We start from the raw sequence: 25,712 nt of genomic DNA, 5'->3' as shown, positions 1-25,712 counted from the left end.
CCCACCTGCCCCTCTCCCAGAGGGGTCCCCTGCCCCAGCCTCCTGCAACAAAATGGAGTCTCAGGCTCCGGCATTCAGCATGTCATTCCAGGCTTGGGGGCCTGCTGATAAAATCCGGGAACACAGGCATGGTCCCCAGTTCCCTTGGCTGCCCCACCCTTGCAGGGTTAGCTCTGAGAGCAGGTTCTGCCCTCTCTAGCCCCTGTTCACACAGCAGCCTCCATCCCCAGAGACACACACACACACACACACACACACACACACACACACGCTGTGGGTCATCTGGGCTGGGAGACCCCAAAGAGCGAGTCAGAAAGAGGTTGGTTATGCTGGGATATGGCCAGAAGTGTTGGGGGGGTACAACCATGGCGCGTGAGCGAGAGAGAAGAGGGGGAGAGAGAGAGGAAGAAGAGGAGAGTTTGGTAGGGAGGAGGAGCGCAAAGCGGAGGGCGAGCGGGCTGGGTGGGGAGTGGGGCAGAGAGCGCACGGGGGACGCGCGCGCGCGGGCGCACTTGCCGGGCCGGGGTCACGCACGAGCAGCAGCACGGCGCCGTCCTGCAGGCGCGCGTCGCGCACGGTGAGGCCGTCGGCCAACGGCCGCGCGTTGTAGTAGAAGGTGCGTTTCCACGAGCTCACGCCCTGGCCCACGAGCTGGGCGCGCAGGTCGCTGAGCGTGTCCCGCGGCCGCACCGTGAGCGGCAACAGCAGCGCCTCGTCCGCCAGGTGCACCTTGATGTGGTAACGCTTCCAGCGCCGCAGCCCGCGCCGCAACCCTTCCATGGCCGCCCGGCCTGGCCCGGCCCGGCTCGGCTCGACCCCGGAGACCCCGCGCGCTCGGTGCTCCGCGCCCGCCCGGCTGCACACCTGCCCAACCGGCCGGGCCACCCGGTCACCGTCCCCGGTCCTGGCTCCGCCCCGGCATGTCAAACTCGCCGCCGCGCCCACAGCGAGCGCACTGGGCGCGGTCCCTGGCCTGGAGGCGGAGAGGTGGGTGTGAGGAGAGCGGATGGCCCGGCTGGGAGGAGTGAAGAGGTGGTCCGGTCCGAGGGGAGATGGAAAGTAAAAAGAGGAATTATTGGGAGGTGGGAGACCTGGAGGAGGCTCCTGGCTTCAGATCAGCACAGCTTCGTACCTTGTGGCTGCTTGGGGAGTGAACCATCGGACGGAAGACCTTCCTCTCTGTCTCTCCTCCTCTCTGTGTATTTGACGTTCAAATAAAAATAAATCTTTAAAAAAAAAATCCCTGGGAAGCAGAATAAAAACTTTTGCTTCATGGCTTCCTCATGAAAATATGCTTGTTTGTTTTTAAATCAATGCATTTGAGAGACAGAACATGCTTGTCTAGTTCACTCCTGGATGCTGCTAGGGACCAAGCCCCGGCTGGGAGCTGGGGCCCACAACCCGGGTCTCCCATGCAGGTGCAGGGTCCCAAGGCTTTGGGCCGTCCTCCACTGCTTTCCCAGGCCACAGGCAGGGAGCTGGATGGGAAGCAGGGCTGCAGGGATACGAACCGGTGACCCTATGGGATCCCGGCATGTGTGCAAGGCTAGGACTTTGGCCACTAGGGCCTGGGAGTGGCTCTTCCAGCATGCCTCTCTCCACCCAAGACTCCAAAAACAAAACAAACGCCTGTTAGAAGAAAATCCTGGCAATTAAAACTAAGAACAATAATTTCACTGGTTTCAAACATGACATTAAACCCAGCGGACTTTAATTAAATGATGCATGAGTGACCACGTGCAAGTATAAAACATACTCACCCCCCCCCAGGTAAACAGGGTGGAGGCAGTCTTCCAAGACGTGTAGATAATACAGGAAGTACTTCCTGTCACATGTAAAAAGCTCCCGAGAATTAATTAATAAAGACCGACAACCTGCCGGAAGGAAATAAAAATTGGGGACGTTGCTGTGGCTCAACAAGTTAATCTTTTACCTGTTGGCGCCAGCATCCCTTACAGGCACCAGTTCATGTCCCAGCTGCTCCACTTCCCACCCAGCTCCCTGCCTGTGGCCTGGGAAAGCAGTGGAGGACGGCCCAAAGCCTTGGGACCCTGCACCCGTGTCGGAGACCCGGAGGAGGTTCCTGGCTCTGGATGGGCTCAGCTCCAGCCATCACGGCCACTTGGGGAGTGAACCAGTGGATGGAAGATGTTTCCATGCCGGGCACGTGAGGGTGCGTGAGGCCCTCAGTCATGTGCAGGGGCCTGCAAGTACTTGCCTCCAGCTGCCATGGATGTTGTCCAGGAGGCCAGGTGCCAGTGGCTATAAAACCCTTCCCCTAGAACACCACTGGGATCTCTCACGTTGAGTGACAGGGGCCCAGGGACTGCTCCCTCCCAGGATGTGCGTGAAGGAGGAGCTGGTATCAGGAGCTGGAGCTGGAACTTGAACCCAGGTCCTGGGATGTTGCAACATGGGTTTCCCAAGGGGCTTTCCTAGACTCTGCACCGGGACTGGATGCTGAAAGGCAGGGGCCGTTGCCATGGAGATCTTTTGAGCGAGTTCAGCCAATCAGTGAGAAGCCAAAGGAACAGTACAGTGTGTGTGTGTGTGTGTGTGTGTGTGTGTGTGTGTGTGTGTTGGGGGCGCGGAGAGGGGCAGGTGTTAGAGGCAGAATGGCTCCACCTTCAGGGCACATGCCCAGTGTTGGGGGCCTGCGTTTGAATGCCGGCTCTGTTTTTGATTCCAGCTCCCTGGCAGGCAGCAGGTGGCAGCTCAACGTGGGAGAGCCGGATGGACTTCCAGGCTCCTCATGGCTCAGCCCGGCCCCGCTGTGGCTTTTGCAGGAAACTGGGGGAGAAGGGTGGCGGAGGGGACTTCTCCCTCTCTCATCTCTCTGCCTTTACAATTCAAGTAAAAATCAAATGTGAAAGCTTGGTGTGTTGGGAGGGTAAATGGGGATCCGTAAGCGGTAAGACCCTTGCTATGCACAAGGTTTATTTTATTTATTTTATTGCAAAATCAGATATACAGAGAGGAGGAGAGACAGAGAGGGAGATCTTCCGTCCGATGGTTCACTCCCCAAGTGACCGTAATGGGTGGTGCTGTGCCGATCCAAAGCCAGGAGCTTCCACCCACGCAGGTGCAGTGTTCCAAGGCTTTGGGTTGTCCTGGACTGCCCTCCCAGGTCACAAGCGGGGAACTGGATGGGAAGCGGAGCAGCTGGGATTAGAACCGGCGCCCATATGGGATCCCGGTGTGTTCAATGCGAGAACTTTAGCCGTTAAGCCACATCGCAGGGCCCTGCACAAACTCTAAAAAGTCTCTGGTGACAAAATACATTTCAACTTTGAGCCGCTGTAGAGTGGCTCTTGGACGCCATCTGGTGGGTATCTAGGGTAGGGGACCTAGCAGCCTGACCTCCCGGCGGGTCCACCTGCTCCTACTGGCCAATTTCTCTTTGTATGTCATTTTGTCTGTCCTTTTCTAGAAAAAAAAAATTGTTTTGAAGGCAGAAAGAGAGAGAGAATATCTTCTTCTTACTGGTTCACTCCCCCCAAGTAGTGGCTAGTGCTGGACCAGGTCAAAACGAGGAACCAGGAACTTCCACTGGGGCATTTGACACCATTACTTGCTGCTTTTCCCGGAGCCCTATCAGGGAACTGGTCCTAAATGAGAAGCCACGCCCTGGAACAGCATTCTGATACAGGATTCCAGCATATTCTGATATGCCCATCCCCTGAGGTTCAGCACTGTGCCTTAGTAAGTTAAGCCAGTCCCTGCACCACTAAGATTCCATGTAGGTACTCTGCTTGTGGCCTGGGAGGGAAGTCGAGGACGACCCAAAACCTTGGGGCCCTGCACCCACGTGGGAGACTCAGAAGAAGCTCCTGGCTCCTGGCTTTGGATCAGCTCAGCTCTGGCCACTGCAGTCGCTTGTGGAATGAATCAACGGACAGAAAATCTTTCTCTGTCTCCTCTCTGACTTTTTAATACAAATAATTAAAACCTTTTAAAAAAAGAAAAAGCAGCAGAGGATGATGAGTTCTTGGGCCCCTGCGGCTTTGTTGGAGGCCCCGGGAGGAGCTCCAGGCTGACCCCAGCCCTGGCTGTCGTATTTATTTGTGGGGAGTGAACCAGTGGTTGAAGAGCAGTCTTTGTAACTGTATCTTTAAGATGAGGCCTGGCTCAAAAGCATGGGATGCCTGGGGGCGCCCCCGCTTGGGGTGGGAACTGGGGACAGTGAGGGTGAGGGTTCCCAGAGGCCCTGGGCCACGCAGGGCACACTGGGCGAGTATGACTGTGGGCGGGGCCTTGGTTTTTGCAGGGAAGAACTCGGGACTCGTGTCCAGCCCACGGTGAAAATATTCAATCGGAAAGCCGAAGCGCGGGTCCTGGCTGCGGTGAGACTTCCTTCTCTCCCCACCACTCCCACTTTTTTTTTTTTTTTAAAGACTTTTAGTTTATTTTTTATCAGAAAGGCAAATATACAGAGAGGAGGCAGAGGGGAAGATCTTCCGTCCGAAGGTTTACTCCAAGTGGCTGCCAAAGGCTGGAGCTGAGCCGATCTGAAGCCAGGAACTTCTTCCAGGTCTCCCACGCAGGTGCAGGGTCCCAAGGCTTTGGGCCGTCCTCCACTGCTTTCCCAGGCCACAGGCAGGGAGCTGGATGGGAAGTGGAGCTGCTGGACACAAACCGGTGACCCTATGGGATGCTGGTTTTGTGAGTGGACAAGAGTGTCCATATATGTGCACACGAACCTCTCTGAAGGTGGAGGAGGGTGTGACTGACCCATGTGGGATGCCGGTCCTACAATCAGAGGCTTATCCTACTGCGCCTCAGTGCCTGCACACCCCCGTTCTTTATTTATTTTGTTTGATTTAAGGTGGGTCCCCCAGCCAACTAAGCGCTGTTCACAGAAGGGGCCCTCTGGACCCTGGAAGGTTACTGTGTAGATCTCCAAGTCGGGGAGAGAGAAGCTGTTGAACCTGAAGGCACTGCAAGCCTTGGTTCCTGACTTTGCTACCAGCATCCATTGAGGCTCTGCAGCCAGCTGCCTGTGCTGGACAAATGCCATTGTGCCATGATGGAAGCGGGGCCACTGGGATTAGAACTGGCGCCCGTATGGGACGCCGGAATGTGCAAGGTGAGGACTTGAGCTGCTAGGCTGCTGTGCTGGGCCCCACACAGGGCCTTTCTGACTTTATTTCTAGCCTCCAGCGGGCGGACAGGCCGCCACCCCACCCTGTATCATAGCAGATTTCTGTAACTGCTCTTCAAATTCAGCTCCTCAGTGGGAACAGGCCACGCTGGGCAGGAGCCGCCTTCTCCCCATGCCAGCCAGCCCGGAGGGCACTGCCAATGCACTGGGCAGGCCACAGGCCACCTGGGTGGCTGATGAGGGAGCCCTGGCTGGCAGGGACTTGAGGGGTGAGAACTGGCATGAGCGTCGGGGTGCGGCAGGTCAAGCTGCCGCTCACAGTGCTGGCCTTCCCCACGGGAGTGCTGGGCTTAAACATTCCTAGCTACCCCGCTTTCGATCCAGCTCCCTGCTAAGACGTGCAGGGAGGCCACGGTGACAGCCCAAGTCCCTGGGCCTCTGTCCTCACCGCGGGGACCTGGATGGAGCTCCCGGCTCCAGGCTGGCCCAGTCCTGGCTGTTGTAGACACGTGGGCAGGAGAACCAGCAGAACGTGGGGTCTTTCTTTGTTGCTCTGCCTTCCACATACGTACACAGAGCTGAAAGGACTCCACTGGGGCATGAGGCTAGCTCCCCGCTCCTGTACACCCCGGGAGGCAGCAGGTGCCGAGTTCTCCATCCCCCCACCCACGTGGGACACTGGTGTGGCTCCCGGGCTCCCAGCTGTTGTGGCAACAAAATTCTGTCCACGTTAGATATGTAACCACACAGGCCACTGGATGTCATGCCTGTTCCGGGACACAGCTGTGGCCCCCGTGGGCAGGACTCGGGCACTCACAGTAGGGCAGGCAGCCACAGGCCTGCTACACGCTCACCCACTGGCTCATCCCCGGTGTCCATCACCACCCCAGCCTTGCCCATGAAAACAGGCATGGTGGCAAAGGGGCCTGGCCCCAGGCTGTCACACATCCCTACCCGAGGACCCAGACCCTGCCAGCCACCCTGAGTCCAGGATGTAGCCCCCAAGGCAGCCTCCTCCGGTGTAAGCTGGCTTTGGACACCCCGATCCAAGGGAGGCGCGTGCCCGCTCACGATGCTGAGCCAGTGGGAGACTGGCTGGCAGCTGCTGGTGCCGTTGTAACAATGCCAGAGGCTGGTGCGACTGCCTGAGGGTACAGTGGTTCAAAGCCCATCCTTCCACCAGCTTGCTGAGCACGGCTGCTGACGGGGCTTGGCTTGGCTCGGGGGCGCCAGCTGCGGTCACCCTGGGTGCCCGGTGCCTTCAGTCCCCGCTTTCCTCTGTGACCCTGTGTTAGGTACACATGCGCACGCCAAGTGCAAACCTTATAGACTTTATTCACGGAAAACGGAATGCCTCCTTAAACAGAAACCTTGTCTTCAAAAAAAATGGCACGACGAGCACATATTTATTTAAAAAAGAGCGAAACGAAAACAAAAAAAGGTGGGTCCCATTGCTCTGGCTTGAGCCATGAGCCGTGGCGGCCGGTGTGCAGGAAGTCACCCCAGTCCCGGGCGCCGGCCTCCAAGACCCGCAGTGCAGCTGTCCATGTGGGCACACACAGCGAGTGCTTAGTAGCGGCGGGTGAAGTGGGGGTACGGGTGAGGGTGGGGATGCGGGTGGGGATGCGGGACTCGGCTGCCCCGGTCCTGGCCGGCCACTCCGCCACCTTCCAGCCCAGCCCCTGGTACCACATGGCCCTGGGAATGTCCGCCTTGTGCGAAGCCGCCTCGCCTAGGGACAAGGGGACAAAGGTCCGTGTGGGTCTCCTCCGGGTCACAGCTGCGTACCTCCTGTGCCCTGGGACTGCTCTCCAACCGGGTCCCCAAGCACGTGACCCAGGGAGGTCATCGCATACACCCAAGAGGGCAGAGGGAGGGGAAGGTGGGGACGGGCTCCTTACCCCGCCACGCCGCCACGACTTGCTGCGTGTGCCGGCCCCGAGGGCCCCGCCAGGCCTCTCTCAGCTCCTGCAGGAGGACAAGCGTTGGCGGCCTCTGCTCCCAAGGAAGGCCACTGAGTGCTGGGGACCGGGCTCCCCCCATGCGGAGTACCTGGCCACCTGGCGTGTTCCCGCACAGCCACGCCCTCGTCCCCAGCGCCCTGCCACGCACGAGCGGGAGGTTCTGGCATTCGCTGGTGGTGCTCTCCCCAGTCCCGGCCGCCCCTGTGCCAACACAGAGAACACACACATGTGGTTGTGGATGCAAGATGATGCGGCTGCTGCGGGAGGCGCCTGGCAGTGCCGGGCCAGCTAGGTGTCCAAGGGAGTCGAGAGTGGGTGCTCCAATGTGGCCTCACACTCCCCCGTGTTCCTGGCGGCAGGATCGGGACGGGCTGAAGGGTGGACACAACCCATCTGTGCGTGAGAACCAGGGCAGTTGAACACCACGCAGGATGCCCACACACGGGGCATCCCGCAGCTGCCGCACCTGCGCCAACAGTGCTACACGGTGGGCAGTGTGTCATCACAGCTGTGACGCTGGCACCCCACAGCCCAGCTCCCTGCTCGGGCGCCTGCCTCCTACGGCAGACCCGGCTGGAGCACGTGGCCCAGCCCTGGCGGCTGTGGACAAGGGGGCAAGGAACCAGCGGCTGGGGCTCTCTTCCCGCCTCTCTGTTCTGCTCCTCTTTTTGGAAAAATCTTCAAAAAAGGACCGAGTTGAAAGTCAGAATTAGGCAGAGGGAGAGAGAGGTGGTTCATTTTGGTTTACTTCGCAGATGGCTGACGGCCAGGGTTGAGCCGTGCTGAAGCCAGGAGCTTTATCTGGGTCTTCCGAGTGGCTTGGGGCCGGCTTCTGCTGCTCTCCCTGGTTGTGTGCAGGGAGCTGGGCTCTAAGTGGACTAGCCCGGAGGGACCGGCTGCAGCCACGACAGGCCGGTGTCGCAAGTGGTGGCTTTGCCTGCCGTGCAACACTGGCCCCAAGAGAAACAAATCATAAGAAAAAAAAACAAAAAGGAGCCAATGGAGTCTGGCCAGGAGGCTGCCCCGTGGCCGCCACAGGCACAGGGTGACAGCTGCCCGGCTGTCAGAGCCCTCCCAGGCCCCCCAGCCTGCGCTGACAGCACAGGCAAGAGCCCTGGGCACATGGCGCTGCCTGAAGGTGCCGGCCACGGCCCACGGCTGTCCCTGCTCTGGGACAGGCCTGGCTCTGGCTTCCCGCAGGAACTCCACGACCAGGCGCAAAGCAGGTGTCAAGTGGGTGAACATGTGAAATGCACCCATCACTTGGGGGGCCATCAAGTGGTCTACAAGGTGGCCAGGGCTAAGGGGGGGGCTGACCCTGGTGGGCTAGGGAAGGGGAGGGCCAGGGCCAACCCTGCTGCAGGCGGGCAGCCTGTGGCCACTGCGCTGGGGAAGGAGGCTCACCGGCCAGAGTTTGCTCCTCGCCCCTCCTTGAACTTGACCCTCCTGAGAGACAGGGCTCAGGGGTGAGGCGCGGAGAAGGCCGCCACCTCCGGCTCTCCATGACAAGCTGCTAAGAGATGCCCAGCCTGTTGTGGCCCCAAGACCCACCTGGGGGGCGGCGGTGGCCCCCGGCCTTCGCTCATCCTCTTGTCAGAGCTGTAGCCCCCCCAGCCGTCACGGGAGTCACGGCCGTGGCGCTCCGGGGCCCCTCCGTGGCCATGGCGCTCATCCGGGTAGTGCTGGAAGGCAGGGAGGGATGGGGGGACGTGCTTGGTGTGTCACTCCCGCAGGCCTGGCTCATGGAGCCTCGCCTCCCCAGGGCCTGTCCCCCGCAGCTCTGTCACGGGCCCACCTGAGCTGCTGCCCAGCACTGCCCTGTTACTGGGACAGTGGGACCACCTCCTCCCTAAGGAGAACAGCATCAGTGTCCCGGCCAGCGGCTCTCCTTGCGACCAGGAGGCAAGGGTGCACTTGAGAAGCCTGTCCACTCCCCGCCCCGAGGCGGCAGGACAACGCCCCCAACTGGTCACCAAGCTACCACGTGGGTTCCTCAGGGGTGCCTGAATGCAGAGGCCAGGAGCCCCTCAGGCGGGTGGGGGGCACGGCGGACGCTGGCAGCAAACCCCTGGGGGCAACTCACCTGCCCGTCGCGCTCGCCCAGCCCAGGCCTGGAGCTTTCCCTCCTGTAAATGAAAACCATCCTGTTTCCGTAGCAGCTAGTGGGGCGGGGAAGAAGGGCGGTGCTGGTCTCTCAACCGGCACCCCATCTCGCACCTTGCTCCCCCCAGTGAGGCCCAGAGGCGGCACACATCACGATGCCCGCACCAACAGGCCTGGAAAGAGCAGGCCGGCCTCCTGCCAGGAGGGCTTGTCCATGCCGCTCCCCCTGCCCCCGGTTGTCCATGCCCTGATGTGTCACAGTGAAGGGCCACTGCCCAGGCCACAAAAGCACAAAAGAGAAACGTAGCGGAGAGCCCCACCTTCCAGGATGCTGCAACAGGGAGATGGGCACGGGAGGAGGGAGAGCGGCCAGGGGCTGATGCCCGGTGAGCACAGGGAGGAGGGAGAGCGGCCAGGGGCTGATGCCCCGTGAGCACAGGGAGGAGGGAGAGCGGCCAGGGGCTGATGCCCCGTGAGCACAGGGAGGAGGGAGAGCGGCCAGGGGCTGATGCCCCGTGAGCACAGGGAGGAGGGAGAGCGGCCAGGGGCTGATGCCCCGTGAGCACAGGAAGGAGGGAGAGTGGCCAGGGGCTGATGCCCGGTGAGCACAGGGAGGAGGGAGAGCGGCCAGGGGCTGATGCCCCGTGAGCACAGGGAGGAGGGAGAGCGGCCAGGGGCTGATGCCCGGTGAGCACAGGGAGGAGGGAGAGCGGCCAGGGGCTGATGCCCGGTGAGCACAGGGAGGAGGGAGAGCGGCCAGGGGCTGATGCCCCGTGAGCACAGGGAGGAGGGAGAGCGGCCAGGGGCTGATGCCCGGTGAGCACAGGGAGGAGGGAGAGCGGCCAGGGGCTGATGCCCCGTGAGCACAGGGAGGAGGGAGAGCGGCCAGGGGCTGATGCCCCGTGAGCACAGGGAGGAGGGAGAGCGGCCAGGGGCTGATGCCCCGTGAGCACAGGGAGGAGGGAGAGCGGCCAGGGGCTGATGCCCCGTGAGCACAGGGAGGAGGGAGAGCGGCCAGGGGCTGATGCCCGGTGAACACTGGTCCCCGGAGGCGGGTGTCGCTCCCAGCAAGCTGCTTGGGCAGGACAGAGGGTGCGGGTCACAGGGCGGGCATGGCTCCTGACCTGGCGGCCACGTGCTCCGGGTACTGGCCCCGGTCCCGATGGTCAAAGTCGTGGAAGCGGTGGTCGGGCCGGGGGAAGTCGGCGCGGTACCGATCCTCCAGCGCCATGCGCTTGCTCTCCAGCCAGTACGGGTCCTCTCGCCTGGGCGCAGGTCAGAAAGAACATTTAGGGACCAGCCTGGGGGAAGCAGGCAGGCGGTGGGCGGGTCCTCGCAGCCCCTCACAACCCCTAGGCCATGCCCCCTGTCAAGGCAGCCCCCCACTCTCCCCCCAGGCCCACACACCTGCCGTCCAGGTCGTAGGGCCGCCGCCCGGCCGGCCGTCGCTCCTGCTCGTAGCGCAGCTGCTCCTGCTGCCGCCGCAGCTCCTCCCGCTCCCGGTGGATGCGCTCCTGCTCCTTCCGGCGCTCGCGCTCCACACGCATGCGCTCGCGCTCCAGCCGCTCCCGCTCCATGCGCTCCCGCTCCAGCCGCTGCCGCTGGCACTCGAGCTGCAGGCGTTCCCGCTGCAGCCGGGCCTTCTCCTTGCGCTCATGGAAGGCCTCCAGGCGCAGCTCACGTTCCCGCTGCTCGCGCTCCCTGGGGGACAGGCACGAAGCACCCTGACGCACCCACTGCTGCCCCCCAACTTCCTAACTCTGCCTCTTCCCAGACTGGGCCCAGTGGGGTGGCCAGGAGTGTCAGGGCAGCCTTGAGTCAAGAGGAGCCGCGGCCGGCTCGGCCCAGGAAGAAGCCAGCAGAAGAAGGGCAAGGTCATGGAAAATGGCCCCAAGGGGGTGCTGGGCAGGCGACTGCTCTCAGTGAAGGGGTGCAAAAGCTCACTCGCTCTCAACTAAATACAAGTGTAAAAAAACCAAGCTTATGTGGGTGTAAGCAGTGTTCTGAGGGCCTGGTGTGATGGCCTAGTGGCTAAATCCTCGCCTTGCGTGCACTGGGATGCCGTACGGGCGCCAATGAATGTCATCCAGCTCCCTGCTGTGGCCTGGGAAAGCAGTCGAGGACTGCCCAAAGCCTTGGGGTCCTGCACCCGAGTGCACAGGTCTCCTGCCCCAATTCCAGAGAGGCGCAAGGTGGACACAGCCCTGAGCTTAGGGACCTGAGATAAGGGTGTCCCGGCCTGCAGCAGCTTCCTGAAGGCCACCCCTGCTGACCTCGAGTGCAGGCCAGGTACATTCACACCTGTCTCTGCCAAAGGCTGCAGCTTAACTGACAGCATCATTCTGATAGAGCCCGGCAGGACGCGGGTTCAGTACCCAAATTGGGTACAGGTCTCTGCACCCAGCCGCTCTGGGCCTCTCAACCTCAGGCAGTGCTGGGAAGGACTCCATGCCCTCAAAGGGATACAAACGTGTCCCACTGGCCTCTTACTGCCAGAGCCAGCTGCGGGGAGGACGGCAGCCCGTCACTTCAGAATGGCAAATGTACCACAGCTGGCACAACGCAAGGACGCCAACGGTGGACCAGCCCCTGACACAGGCACGGCCCGAGGCCCTGTGCTGCGGAGGGGCTGTGCCCAGGCCCGCACCACGACCCCGGCCGGCCCGCTCACCGGCGCCGCTCCGTCTCCCGGATCTCCCGCTCCCGCTGCCGCTGGCGCTCCCGCTCCCGCTGCTCTTTGATTTTGTCAAAGGACAGGATGTCCCGCTTCTCGTTGCTCTCAGACTTGCGATCCTGGCTCTGGGAGTTCTGTTTATGAGAGTGGCTCCTCAGTGCGGAAGGAACAGGGGACGGCCCTGCTCCCCGACACACACACACACACACACACACACACTCACACTCATCCACAGAGGCTGCTGGGTCAGGGTGGCCAGGAGGACAGGCTGCCAGAGCAGCCGGTTCCTCACTGACTGAAGGCACCCTCTGCAGGCCACGGGCACGGATGCCCTTGGGCCCCAGCGGGGCTCTGGTCACAGCCGGTGCCCACCTCCCAGTCTCCCCCGACCCTTCAGAAAGGCACATCTCAGTTGTGGGAACACCCCAAAAGCGTTCCTGCTGCCCATGGCCATCAGCACCTGCTCTGCTTCTCTGGCTGCTCATCTCTGGGAAGGGCACAGGCCACGGGCACTGCTCCACAGAGAACCCAGTCCAGGTTGGGCTCTGCCGGGCTCTTCCCACAGTGCAGCCCAAGAACACAAAGGGCCCAGCCAGACGGGGCACCCACTCACCCTGTCCTTGGACCTGCTGGTGGTCTTCACGCTGATGACGGGCTCGCCTTTGGACTTGTCCATCACCACCGTCCGCTCCGGGCCTCTGCTTCCTTCCAGAAGACACTCAGTGACCCACCCCGATGGGCCGGGCCCCCCCGCCACACCCCTGCTGCATCCCTGCGATCTGGCATGAAGCCAGTGTGAGGCGGCCTCACTGGGGCTCGGGTGCGGACCCTGGTGTGAGAGCCAGCACGCCCATCCTGCTGCTGCAATGCCCCCAGTGTCCCCTGCGCGGGCTCTCCAGTCCCGCGGAGCTGGGCCGGCTGTGTGGGCTTCTGCTCCCACACCTGGGCCTCTGTGCTGACAACATGACAGCCAGGCATGAACCACTGCCAGCAAGGACTTGGAGCACTCATTTCAGAAGCCTGCTGTTCTGACATCACTAGAAAATGGCCCCGCCTCTTGGGGTCTAACTCCTCCCACTGTGACGCCGGCTGCCCCTCAGGTGGCTACAGCTGGCTCAGTTCTTGCCACAAAACATTCTGGAAGTCTCCTATCAAGCCAAACGCACAGAGAGCCATGAATGTGTGCAGGATGACCAAGGTGATGTGGGGACTCAGACCAGCAGGTGAGATGCCCATATCCCACCCGCCCCCCGTTGCCGAGCCTGGGCTGGTGTCCCCGATCGCTCAGGTGCACCCTGGGAGGCGGGAGTGGTCTTTGCTGCCCACTGTGTAAGTTCACACTGGGCTCTGAACTTCTGGCTGTGGCCAGGCCCGGGGCATAGCAGACACTCGGGCAGTGAGCGGACGGTGGGAATTCTGTCCCGCTGACTCCAATAAAAATGACTGTGAACAGGTGATAACACAAACAGCGCCCTGCAGACGTGCCTCCTACGGTGGTCTGGCCTGCGCCATCCCGCCCTCCCTGGCAGCAGGCACGCAGCATGCAGCTGCAGGAGAGCACCGACTCTGGGCAGGGACTGGGACACCCCCTCCTGCAAACCCCACACTATCATGTGCCAAGGCCGCGGGGCCCACGAATGCACAAGGCCCTGGTCCTGCCCCCCTCCCATCATCCGGGGCCGCTCACCTGACTCGGCACCCCGGGACCGCTCCGCAGGCCCTGCTCTCAGCTCGTCCTGCTCTTTCTCCTTCTTGCCGTCTTCCGGCTTCTTCTCATCTTTCCTCTCGATCTTCTCTTCCTTCTTGGTGGCGGTCCTACTGGCCAACATGGGGCAATGTGGGCCTTGAGAGCTGGCACAGGTGGCTCGCCCCACGGGCCACCTGAACTCACTGCCACAGCCACGCTGAGCAGAATCACCCAAGGGATGGCCACGGGGTGGTGGGCGCCACTGATGATGCCGCCCCTCTGGAGGTGCACCTGCTGTACCCAGGCACGTTATCTGCGCCTTCACACAGGAGGCGGCAGGCGCCCCCCGATGTCAGATGTGCCGGCCTGAGGGGAAGAGAGCACTGCCTCTCACAGATTCACTCCCAGCCTGTCTCAGCGAGCTGTACGGGGAGGAGGCGGCAGGGCAGGGGTGCCACCTGACACAATGGAGCGGGAGGGGCGCTGCTGCTATCACCCCATCACTGGCAGTCTCACTGAAACAGATCAACCACATGAGCCCTGGGATTCGGTCTCTAAGGTCACTGGCCCCGACCTCTCCTCCTGCGGCAGCCCACCCCCACTTCCCAAGGGCTCCCATGCACAGCCTGGTCCCGTACTCAGGACATCCCGCAGACCTGACTCCTTCCCACGGCGTTCCCAAGGACTGGTGACGTGACGGAGCACCCACAGCTGCACGGAGATGAGGCTGGCTGCAGCCCACAGCGGGGTCCCAGCGCCCCCATGTCCAACCTAGCTCCCTGCAAACTGCCCAGGAGGCAGCCATGGCGGCTGAAGTACCTGGGGTCCCGCCATCCATGGCGGGGGGCTGGGAAGGGACATCTCTCGGCCTTTCTGTGTCTGTTATTCTGGCTTCAAACTAAGCACGGATATGGAGAACACACTGTAACACTCGCCTTTCTGGGAGGAAGCTGACAGTGGTGTTGAGTATGTTTAACATGACGAACACAAGCCTGATGAGGGTGTTGATTGGGTAAGAAATGAAACACAGCCTCACGGGGGGGCGGCCCCTGGCCCACCCCAGCCTGAGGGCTGCTGGGCAAGTGCCTGAAGGCAGCTGTTCTTTGGTTTTAAACTTATCCCTGTACTTGAAAGGCCAAGGAAGGGTAGAGCGAGGAAGTGCTGGGGCTTAAGCATCGCACCGACTCAGCCAGCCCGGATTCTAACTGGCTGTGTGACCTGGAGCTGGGCCCCTGAACCCCCTCCTGCACCCAAAGCACGAGCCTCCCAGGCCCACGTCCCGACCCGGGAACAATGCCCACAGGTGGACTGCTCAGAGGCTTGGTCCCTGGGCTAGGACCTGACCCAGGCACACAGGGTTCAGAACCCAGGGAGGGGCAGTTCACACTCAGCTTGGGGTGCCGGGATCCCCACCTGGGAGGTCAGGGATGGACTCCCAGCTGCATCTGTGACCCCTGCACCCTGCAGGCAGCAGCAGGGTAAGGGTGAGGACCCCTGCACCCACGTGGGATAGCCGAGTGAGCTCCCAGCTCCTGGCTTCGACCTATCTCAGTCCTGGCTGGGGAGTGCACCAACGACTGAGAAATCTACTTCTCCTCCCTCCTTCAGTTGGCCTTGCAAATAAATCAAAAGCTAACGGCAGGGTCCCATGCAGTAGCCTAGCAGCCGCAGCCCTCACCTTGCATGTGCCAGGATCCCATGTAGGCACTGTTTTGTATCCTGGTGGCCCTACTTCCCATCCAGCTCCCTGCCTGTGGCCTGGAAAAGCAGTGGAGGATGATCCAAAGCCTTGGGACCCTGCACCCGCGTGGGAGACCAGGAAGAAGCTCCTGGCTCCTGGCTTTGGGCTGGCTCAGCTCTGGCTGTTGCAGCCACTTGCAGAGTGAACCAACGGATGGAAGATATTTCTGTTGCTCCTCCTCTCTCTATATCTGACTTTCCAATAAAAATAACCCATAAATCTTGAAGGAAAAAAAAAAGAAAAACTAACAGCAAAATGGAAACACCACGACTGCTTGGTCCTCAGTTGGGGGCTCGGTCTCTGGCAGTGCCAAGCGCACACAGAGGAAGACACGGGTGATGGTGACCACGGGGACTTCGCGCACTCCCTGGGCCGGCCACGCCTCACACCATGGCTCGTCTGTCCCCGCAAGGGCTGGACCTGTGACTACGGTGCCAGCACAAGGAAGCCACGCCTGCTTCTCTACCCACAGCTTTAGAGAGAGGCCTGTGGTGAGGGTGTGGGAGGGAGGGAAGCCTGCCCCGCTGCAGGGCGTTGGAACACCTCCGATTCTGAGGTCAGCTCATGCTGCATCCTGAAGCCGGCCGCCAGGCCACCCCAGCCTCACGGGGGGCGGCCCCTGGCCCGCCCCAGCCTCACGGGGGGCAGCCCCCCGCCCACCCCTTAGGCACCCAAAGGAGAAAGCTCTTAGAAAGCACGTTACTTTTCTACTTTGATCTCCACAGAATGGTGTCTGTCGGCGCTGGACACCTTCTCCTTCTTCACCTCGCAGTCCTTTCTGTCGGACAGCTTTTTCCCAGCAGGTTCGTTTTTGGCCTGAGAATACAACGTGGAAGTGAGCGAGGTGCGGAGCAGGCCGGCCGCTGAGCCCGCGGGGGCGAGGGGCGGTGAGTGGACGCGGAGGGCGCGGCCTCACCTTTTCCACGGAGATCATCCTGCCGTGCAGCTCGGTTCTGTGCAGGTGGCTGATGCACTTGGTGGCCTCGTCAGACGTGGACATCGTGACGAAGCCGTAGCAGCGGGCCCCGGGACTGCGTGCGTTCGTGACCACTTTGGCTCCGACCACCTTCAATAGAAAGGGCCCACTCAGAGCCACTCAGCGCTTCTCCCCGGGTTGTCTGCGCCAGGGAGGCAGGCAGCAGACTGGCTCTGTCCGTCCAAGTCCTGATGCTGGAAATGCTGCCCTCACCGCGCAGACCCTGGCGAGCACATGGAAGCCTCCAGATGCCCCTGACCCACACTGACCCAGAAACCGCCTGCTGCTGCCTGAAACCAAGATATGGGAGGAATGGCTGGCAGCAGTGTGCACACACTGGGCGCGCCCCGGAGAGCCCCCAGTCTAAAGAGGGGAGACCTGGGAGAGCCCATGTGCAGGAGCTGCAGGAGTGGGCTCCCTCAGGGCGCCTCAGGCCCAGCCTGGGGTTACTAAAGGCAGCTGTGGCACATACTACTCCAGACGGCCACCGCAGCAGCCGATATCCAGAAGCAAGCTCCAGCCCGGCAGAAGGAGGAACCCCCCCAACCCCTGGTGGGATCTTCCGTCTGCTCCCTGAGCCACAGGACCTGGGCATGCTGTCACGGCCTGTACTTGCACGCGCCCAGCAGGGCCAGGCCTCAGGCCTGATGACCCAGAGCAAGCTGGAAAGACGGATACTTTGGGTCCTCGACTCTGAAGTCATCCAAAGGCCCACTCCTGGTCGTGGGAGGATTTCCACAGACAGGGTGGCCACAGCACGTTGGCGCTGAGCCTCCTCGCCCCTTAGAGGGGCCCCAGCAAAAGGCAGAGAGCTGGGGCGCCTAGGCAGAGTGGTGTGGCACAGCACCTCAGGCCATGCCAGGGAGCTGTCTGCACGGCATGTCCCGGGAGCTGGGGACGCAAGGACACCTGGCGCTGGGGGGCACGGGGTACGCTGAGCCATGAGCATACCTTGCCGTACTTGCTGAAGAGGTTCTTGAGGTCTGTGGCACGTGTGGTGGAGGACAGGCCACTGACCCACAGGTTCCTTCCTGAGCTGCTGCTGCCGCCACCACCACTGCCACCGCGGCCTGCACACAGGCGAGGCAACACGTCCGATGAGGTCCAACCCGAGGCCCCCGCCCCATCCCGCCCGGCTGTAGCCTGCACAAGGCCAGCGACTGCGGAGCGGGCACAGGACCGGCATGGTTCGAGTGTGTGTGACTGCTACCCCACTGCGTCCTCTGCTGCCCAGCCTGGCCCGACGGCAGCTGCGACTCCACTGCCCGTGCCACGGCGAGGGACGAGAGAGCTGAGAATGCCACCGTTTGGCAGCGTCCACGGCCTCTCTTCAGGACCCACTGGGTGGCCAGTCCTGGCACTCGTAACATTCCCGGAGCCCACACACCTCTAGGGTCGGTCCCTCCCATGCACACCCGGCCCAGCTCACCTTTTTCTTCCTTAATGACTGGCTTTATGTCTTTCTCTTCTTTCAAAGAACTAGAGACAAAAAGGAGTATCACTCAAGCGGAAACGCAGACGCGAGCGAGCTAAATTAAAAAGAATGGTATGTGCTAGAACTGCATACCTACCAGCAAATTAGTCTGAGATACAATGTTAGCAGACACCTCTGCAGGTCTAGCAAAATCTGACCCCACTGATAACATGTCAGATTGGATTTGGCGGAAGATAAAACAATTAATGCCCTTAAGGACACAACCGGGTAGGTTGAGGAAAAGCGGAAGTCTCTAATCACCCGTTTTACAAATGCACCGAGAGAAATCAAACATTCTTTAGAGGTGGACTAGGGCCTCGGCAGCCTGGCAGACCGGCCAATCGCAGACAAAACAGCTTAGGCGTGGCATTAATGACCCATGAAAAGGAGATAGCGTCTTGGTCTAAAACTGAGAAACAACAAACCTCATGTTCTGATCAGCGCCCTCACTGGTTGAGGACTCGTTAGGAGCCGGAGGGACTTCATTACAAGCTTCAAAAGCAAACTTCTTCACGTCTTCTTTGCTATCTCTGGGCTCTGGGCTTGGGGCTTCCGTGGGCGCCTCCGCGACCTCCTGGCTAGAGGGCTCCGCGGGCTCGGCGGCCGCCGCGCTACTCTGCCCAACTGGCTTCGCTAGCCCTACAGGCTCACAGTCCGTCCTGGCGCCTCCTCCGCCTGTCTGCTCCACGGGCTCCCTCCCCGCGGCTAACCGGGGCTCTGCCTCGCTCCACTGAGCTCGTGTTGACTCGCTGGCCAAATCTAAATCTCCCTCTTCCTCCTCCTCCTCCTCCAATGCCTCCTCCTCCTCCTCCGGATGAGCATGAGCATGAGCGCTGTCAAAAAGGTCCTCTTCCTCCGCAAGCTTCCTGTCTGGCCCCACGCTACTTGTTTCCTGTGCAAATGGCTGCTCCAGCTCGGAACCTTCTTCTTTTACTGGCTCAGATTTACAAGTTTCCCCCAAAATGTCGAGTATTTTCTCATTTTCTACGGATTTAACAGGAATAGAATGGCACAAGGTTTAATTACCAGGGAAATAAAGCAATCACAAATGCGGCACGGGCACGGTGGCCACGCTCACACGCAGAGAACCGCTAGCTACACAGAGATTGGAAAACCCGCGGGACACACGGTTACGCTGCTGCGCTCCTAGCTGGCCGCTACGCTACGCGGACGACAAAAGGCCCCCACAGACTTAACACCTGCACCCGCTGCGTAGCTTCTCGGCTCTTCTTCAAGGCTCTCTTCTGATTGCTCTTCACAGCGCAGGTGCTCCACCGAGCACAGTCATCCCTGATGGCTCCCAGCGTCTTCAGGTCCCGTGGGACGCGACAGTCCTCGTGCACACCCCGCCGGCTCTTTGGGTGCGCGTGGCCAGAGGAAGGCAGCCCGCAAGGCGGGGGTGGCGGTGGTGTGGGCTCGGAGATTCTCTCGAAGCAGGCGGTTCCTCTTCTGGAAGCTGTGGCCGAGTTCTCAGGCTGACTGTGCCCTGACCACAGCTTTCTCTGCCTCAGCTGTACCCGCTAGAAGTGCTGCCGCATATCACAAGATCTGTTTCATGTGGGCAAACACGGGGACGACAGGGGGCAGGCAGCCCCTCGGAAGGACACCCTCTGCGGGGTCCTGGGGTTGGAGGGGGTGGTCATACATGGTGGTGCCCCCCCACAGATGTGCCCTCGGGCAGCCGCTAGCGGCGCCCACAGATCTGGTGATACGAGTGGGTTTCCAATCTCTGGTCCTTGATGAGTTGGAGGGTGCACCATTAGGTACCCAACATGACCTTGACACGGCTTAAGATAGACACAGCTAAGAACCCAGAGCAGCATGTACGCTGTCAGACCACGAGCAAGTGTGCGTCTCCTATCAGTACCTGGCTCCAACAGGGCGTGCTCCATGTCCTAGAGAGAGAGAGAGAGAGAGAGAGAGAGAAGCTGGGGGGGGGGGGGCGGCCCTGTGTCAGCACAATCTTCCAGGAGTCCTCCCCCCAGGGCTATGTCCATGGCGATCTGCTGCCAACAGTCTGCCGAGAACATTCTGAGGTGCCAGCTTCCCTGATGGCACACTCCACCCATCCTCAAAGTGTACCTCTGTTCTGTGTGACCACCGCACCCCGAGCCACCCTTGAGTGGCCAAGGTTCCTGGGGTCAACACAGAGGTCACAGACGTGGTCCCGAACCTGTCACCTTTGAGGAAGGCATGTCCCCACTCGGCCGGGACAGTTGTCCCCATCTCGCTCTTGGGAACAGGAAAATCCTCCTTGCCAGGGCGCAAGCACTCTGCGGACATGGGCCCCGTGGCAGCCCCAGCTCTGGGCTCTGCCTGACCTGGGCTGCCCCTCGCTTCCTCCTCCTTACCCCCATAAGGCAGTGTCACACCCTGTAGCGTGGCCTTCTGCAGGAGGCCTCGCGGGCTGCACTGCTACCCCCCCACCCTTCTTCCAGCTACGCATGCTGATACCACCTGTTGCTACAAGAGGCCTTCAGAAGCTCTTGAGGGAGCCAGCAACATGCGGTATGAGGTTAAGCGAAGCCCGCAACGCCGGCATCCCACGCGGCCACCATTCGAGTCCCAGGAGCTCTGCCTCTAAGCCCAGCTTCCTGCTAACCCGCCTGGGAAGGCGGTGCCAAATGGCCCAAGTGTTCAGACAGCTGCCAGCATCGTGGAGACCTGAACGGAGTTCCAGGCTCCTGACTTCGGCCAGGCCCATTTCTAGTCCTTATGGCCATTTTTTTTTTTGGAGGGGGGCAGGGATAGATTTCTCTAAAATAAATAAATCTTAAAAAACAAACTCATACAAAATGCAAAGTAGGGACAAGCTTTCCATGGATTCCAACATTTTTTTTTCCAATTGTTAAGTTTTGGGGGACCTTCACTGGCCCACAGCAGGTGAAGTCACCCCAGTTCAGGGCCTGCACTGGGCAGCTGGCCGTTTGGCAGCGAACCAGCAGATGGAAGATCTCCCTCCATCTTTCCTTCTCTGGCACTGCCTTTGAAATAATTGAAGACGTTGGCTTTCAGAAAGCATTGAGTCCTAGGTCTGTGAAAGGCAGACAGTCAGAGACACGGGAAGTGGGGGGAGGATGAGGAGAGGTCACCCATGCCCCGCTTCAGTCTCCCCCATGACCCTCAAGGGCTGAGGCCGGGCCAGGTAGACACCAGGAGCTCCAGCAGGGTGGCTCACTTGGGCGTCAGGAACTCGAGCGCTTGGGCCAGCCCCAGCTGTTTCCCAGGCACATCAGCTGGGAAAGAGATTTGAAATGGCACAGCTGGGACTCGAACTGGTACCTCATGCGGGCTGCCTGCAATGCAGACGACAGCTTAACCCACCACGCCACAATGCCAGCCTCCAAACTGCACTCACACTGCCTCGTGTGACCCGTCACCTCCACACCCTGTCGCCAGGCTGATCTGTGTCTTGGTGCCCCTTCGGCATGTTTACTCACACACTCACACACTCTCTCTCTCAGACACAACTTCCACTTGGCAAGCACGCACATGTGCCATGCAGAACCAACCGCTCAACAGCTGAGGGCTCCTTACCAGACTCACGCGGAGGTGCAAGGCCGACGCATCCAACGTGTCCTCGAAGGCTTCCTCATCCACCTAAAACACATCATGTCACATGACTGGGGACCCCGCCCTCCCTGGCTGCCCTGGGCAATGGGGCCACCAGCACCCAATGACAGGCTCCCCTGACATCTGAGAAATGGGCATCCTCACGCCCACTGCGTTTAAAAGCTGCTGCCTCTCGAGGGCTCTCGTCCTATGCAAGCAGCCCGCTTTCTCAGCCCTTCTCTTTGAGCCCACCATGTTCACGCCCCGTCAGCCCAGGACCTGCCCGCGAAGCGCTGTTACTCGTACACAGCGGTGTGGTCACATGGCGGAAACAGGGCAAGCCGAGCTGCTCGCCACACCCGTATGCCAACCTGCGACAAACCCCAAATATACGAGTTTTGAGGCCAGAGCTGGCAACTCAATGCAGGCCACTGGCGGGTGGCTGGCACCCAAATACTTGAGCAGTTAGAGAGAGAGAGAGCGCGTCCATCCACTTGTTCACACCCCAAATGACTTTGAATTCCATGGCCATGGCCAGGTGGAAGCCAGGACGCAGAAGTCCCAGGGGGACAGGGCCCAGGCACTTGAGCCACCCTCAGCTGCGTTCCTAGGACATCAGCAGGAAGCTGGGTTGGAAGTAGAGCAGCTGGGACTCACGTGGCACCGAGTACAGCACACCAGGGTCGCAGGTGGTGGCTTAACCCAGAATGCCCTAACACCGGCCCCAAAAATGAGGCTTTGAAAAAGAAAAAAGTTGTTAGCTGCGCCTGTTGTGCAGTTCATAAGCGTTCCTCACTCCAGGCCTGCGGACACCTGCCAGCTAACACCGGGTTTTGGCGTTCCATTAGGCAAGACGTCCCCGACTTTGGGTTTGGAGGCCATTACGTATTTGTGGCGAATCCAGCTGTGCTCCACTAGACCCCAAAGCCCCTGGTGCTGCGGGCAGGGAGGGCAGGGCGGGAGGGTGCCGCTGTGGGGCCTCCAGCTACCTACAGCGTGCTGCGCGAGCTGGGCTGCAAGGGGTCTCAGCTGTGTGGCCCCAAAGTCTTTACTGTCACAGAAGGGGGTGAGGAGGCTGCCGCCAGCGGCCTCCCCCCAGTCCGCAGTGCTGCCACTCCCCGCCTCGGCCTCATCCAACACGCTAATGTCCACCATCTCCATGTTCTGCCAGGCCTCTAGGCCCGCGTCCGTGTCCTCCTGCAGGTGGGAAGCAGGCAAGCCGTGAGCGCGGGGCGCGTGGGCGGGCACAGGGGTGCAGCCGTCCTCCGCCCACCACCGAGGGCGCCATACCTGCCCATCTCGGGAGTCTTCCTCCAGGCCATTGTCTTCAGGGCCTCCCTCCTCGGTCTTCTGCCCTAATGACAGGTAACACTCACCGTTAGTGGCCCTGGTGAGGCAGGCTGCAGGGCATGCTGCAGCCCTGCATAAGCTGGCCGGCGGTGGCAACGGTGGCAGTGGCACGGTGCCAGCAGGGTCGACCTCTTGGCCGTGGGAGGTTCTCCATGGGGAACGAGCATTTGGGCTGTCCGGCGTGTGCATCTGGTGGATTCCGTACCCTCACCAACACTGGGAAGCCCCAGGAGCCCTCACCAGGGACCCAAATGGAACTGAGTGCCGACTCGAACAAGGGCGGGCATTCTTCATAGGAGCCTAGCGCAGTGCCCGGGGCAGGGGTGGGGGCAGTCCCTGAGCCATGGGGCTGGCATGGCCTCTGGTGCCCTACAGCTCAGGAAATGTTCTTTCCTAGGCCCCAGGCTTGAAGCCTGCCAGCTGGAAAGCGGTTACACGGGGTTTCGTGAACACCAAGGAAGGAGTCTGCTCTGCCCCGTGCCCACCCCTACCAGAAGCCTCAGCCACAGCCAGGCTGGCCCTGCAGGTACGGCTGCCACTCGTCTCGGCCATGCGCGCCGAGTTCGGCCGTTCCTTCCACAGCAGGTGCCTGGGAACAAGGCTGGCAAATGGATGCAATGCTTGAGCTCAGCTCTGGCCCCTGGTTTCAGCCTGGGCAAGCCCAGGCTCCGGGAGCAGATAGAAGATCTCTCTTCTCATCAGTTAACTCCCAGACCCACGTGAACACATGCACCCATGCACACAGAGACACCCTCAATCCAGGAATCCCACCCGGGATGGGCCCTAGCTGTGGCCCCGGCGCCTGCCCCGTCGCACGCAGCGTGCCAGCGGGTCCCTGCCACGTGGCATTTTCCATCTGGAGAAAAAAAAATCACTGCTGTCTCCCGTGTTCGAAGCAACTTCGTGTTCCCACATGCACTCTGTCATTTTCGTATGCTGCAAGGGTTTTGATCACTGTGTGTGAAAGAGTCAGACTTAACCTAGCAGGCCCCGTCTGAGCAGTGGGCCCACACCAGAAGGCTAGTGCCACGCCTCGGGCGCCAGGCACACACTGCCCCTCACTGCCAAGGCTACTGGCAGGGCTTAGCTCCTGCAGCCACGTGTGAGAGGCGGATTCCAATCTCCCACATGCCACCGCCTCATGGCGCTGTGCCCATGAGTACCCCTGGCCGTGCCCATGTCCAGGCCTACAGCAGATGCCAACAGGTGCCAGGCTGCAGACTAAAGCACAACCTGGACTGGTCTCACCCCAGAGCGGGGCCTTGGCGGACCGGAGACAGGCTGCAATGCCCCCTCTCGCAGAAACGCATCCAGGCTGCAAGCGGGCAGGCCTTACAACCTCCAAGCACGCTGCCCAAGGCCCCGAGAGCTAGGGTAGCTCACAGGAGCGACTTCTTTAGCTACCACGGGAGGCGGGCACTGGCCAGGTCCCGGGATGGGCTGCACAGCCTTTGCAAACCTCTGACACCTGCCAGCTGTCACCCAGAGAACACGCCCTGTGGCAGGCAGCCACAGGTCAACATCTTCTCCAGCAAACTCCAGGCTCCAGCCTGGAGCCCGAGCGGCGGCCAGCAGCCCCACGACAGCGCTCTGTGTCCAGGAAGTGACTGAGCCACATGGCTCCAACACAAGCCTAATGCCCATGCACTCCTGACTCAACCCAAGCTGACTGCGTAAATTCCTCACCTACCCAAAAGGCAGAGAGCAAGCGATCTTATGTTTGCTGGGTCACACCCCAGTCCCTCAAGAGCTGTGGCAGGGGCAGGCTGAAGCCAGGAGCCACAGCTCCACCCACCGCAGCTCTCCCTTGCAGGGCACGCAGTTCTGAATAAGCAGTTCTGAATACGTGAGCTGCTAGGAAACAGTAGGAGGCCACCGGGTAAGTGCAGAGCAGGCGCGGTGGGTACCGGCACACTGAGGGTGGGGGTCCCCCAGCCGCTGCGACACCAGGGTGCAGAGCCTCGGCTCAGCTGCTCTAACTTCAGGGAGCGCCTTTCCGTGCGCACTCCTGCACCTTCACACACGCACGAGGCTCCCCAGCTGACCGCTCAGTTTCTTTCCCAATAAGTCACACGCTGCCTTCCAGCTCTCCACGACCAAACGCCCACTCGTGCAGCAGAGGGCAATTCCTGCTGGGCCCAGTGGGCAGCCAGAAGTCACACTGACAGAAAAAAACAAAAACAAAACCCACACAGTCAGATGTCAAGTGGGCTCTATCAGGTTTGCTAAGTGTCACCAAGAATGGTCCTTCAACCGGAAATCCATTATACAGACGCTCAGAACTGGGGGGACATGCTGCTGGCACCTGCTGCCTGACTCGGGCACACGGCCTTGCATTAAGAGGAGCCTGCCACAAGGGCACCCCACGTACGCTGTACCATCCTCGATCGCTCGCTGGAAGACCCATGTAGGTCTGCAATGATCACTACCCAAAGTGACCTCTGCAGTAAGGATAAACACAGCAGCACACGTGGGGACAGAGCTGGCACCCGAGGCGTGCAGCACAGGACGCCTGGTATGTAAACCATCTGCAACAGGCAGCTCCGTGGGGACGGAGGGATAGGATGGCGACCACCAGCAGGGATGAGATTCCCGGGAGGAAGGAAAGAAGGCCACAGGAATGTTCTAGAATGAGATGGTGAATAGGAGGGCCAGGCTTGCCAACCACAGCGTAAGACAAAACCAAACAAAACGAGAAAGGCTGGGGTCGTGGGGAAGTGTCTCGGGCTGCCTCCTGCGACGCCCAACCTGGAGTCCCAGCTGCTCCACTTGGACCTGGCTCCCTGCAAGGCGCGCCTGAGGAAAGCAGCCAATCCCACCACCCACTCACGTGGGAGACCTAGGCGGAATTCTGGGCTCCCGGCTTCAGCCTCGCCCAGCCCTGGCTCTGGCAGCCACTGGGGAATGGACAAAGTGGAGGGGTAGATGGAAGATCTCTGGGTGTCAACTTCAAGTAAACCAGAAGCCACACACACACACTCACGAAGCAGCAAGGACAGAGCCCCCGGCTGGCAAGCCCACAGAAGCTGGGTCCTACCTGGTCTCAGCTTGGTGACCTGATTTGAGGGGGGAAGCCAAGCAGGGGACTCG

General features: G+C 60.8%; 2 protein-coding genes across 4 annotated transcripts in view; both read right to left on the bottom strand.

Moving 5' to 3' along the window:
- Positions 1-324: 324 nt before the first annotated feature.
- TINCR (TINCR ubiquitin domain containing) lies at positions 325-850 on the bottom strand. The gene is made up of 2 exons (XM_058657631.1): positions 513-850; positions 325-329 (listed from the first exon to the last, which is right to left on the bottom strand). Exons 1-2 carry the CDS (start codon positions 778-780, stop codon positions 325-327), a joined length of 273 nt encoding a protein of 90 aa, XP_058513614.1. The 5' UTR covers positions 781-850.
- Positions 851-6,633: 5,783 nt separating this feature from the next.
- The window catches only part of SAFB2 (scaffold attachment factor B2), a 95,960-nt gene continuing 76,881 nt past the window's right edge, over positions 6,634-25,712 (bottom strand). For 2 of the 3 annotated variants that reach the window (XM_058657799.1, XM_058657798.1), the window contains 19 exons: positions 22,563-22,627; positions 22,266-22,469; positions 21,258-21,320; positions 19,588-19,615; positions 18,146-18,704; positions 17,676-17,725; positions 17,198-17,316; positions 16,187-16,336; positions 15,974-16,086; positions 13,530-13,657; positions 12,456-12,547; positions 11,840-11,976; positions 10,576-10,869; positions 10,293-10,433; positions 9,149-9,191; positions 8,617-8,747; positions 7,154-7,266; positions 7,003-7,069; positions 6,634-6,833 (listed from right to left, as the gene is read on the bottom strand). In XM_058657799.1, the coding sequence (XP_058513782.1) occupies positions 6,671-6,833; positions 7,003-7,069; positions 7,154-7,266; positions 8,617-8,747; positions 9,149-9,191; positions 10,293-10,433; positions 10,576-10,869; positions 11,840-11,976; positions 12,456-12,547; positions 13,530-13,657; positions 15,974-16,086; positions 16,187-16,336; positions 17,198-17,316; positions 17,676-17,725; positions 18,146-18,704; positions 19,588-19,615; positions 21,258-21,320; positions 22,266-22,469; positions 22,563-22,627 (2,660 nt within the window). In that variant the 3' untranslated portion in view covers positions 6,634-6,670. Of the gene's footprint in view, positions 6,834-7,002; positions 7,070-7,153; positions 7,267-8,616; positions 8,748-9,148; positions 9,192-10,292; positions 10,434-10,575; positions 10,870-11,839; positions 11,977-12,455; positions 12,548-13,529; positions 13,658-15,973; positions 16,087-16,186; positions 16,337-17,197; positions 17,317-17,675; positions 17,726-18,145; positions 18,705-19,587; positions 19,616-21,257; positions 21,321-22,265; positions 22,470-22,562; positions 22,628-25,712 lie in introns of those variants that run through there. The other variant, XM_058657800.1, reaches the window with a different exon arrangement.

Source organism: Ochotona princeps, chromosome 33 (genome assembly GCF_030435755.1).
Source record: "Ochotona princeps isolate mOchPri1 chromosome 33, mOchPri1.hap1, whole genome shotgun sequence".
Taxonomy (NCBI): Eukaryota; Metazoa; Chordata; class Mammalia; order Lagomorpha; family Ochotonidae; genus Ochotona; species Ochotona princeps.
Note: the sequence above shows the minus strand (reverse complement) of the source record. Positions and strands in the feature narration are given on the sequence as shown.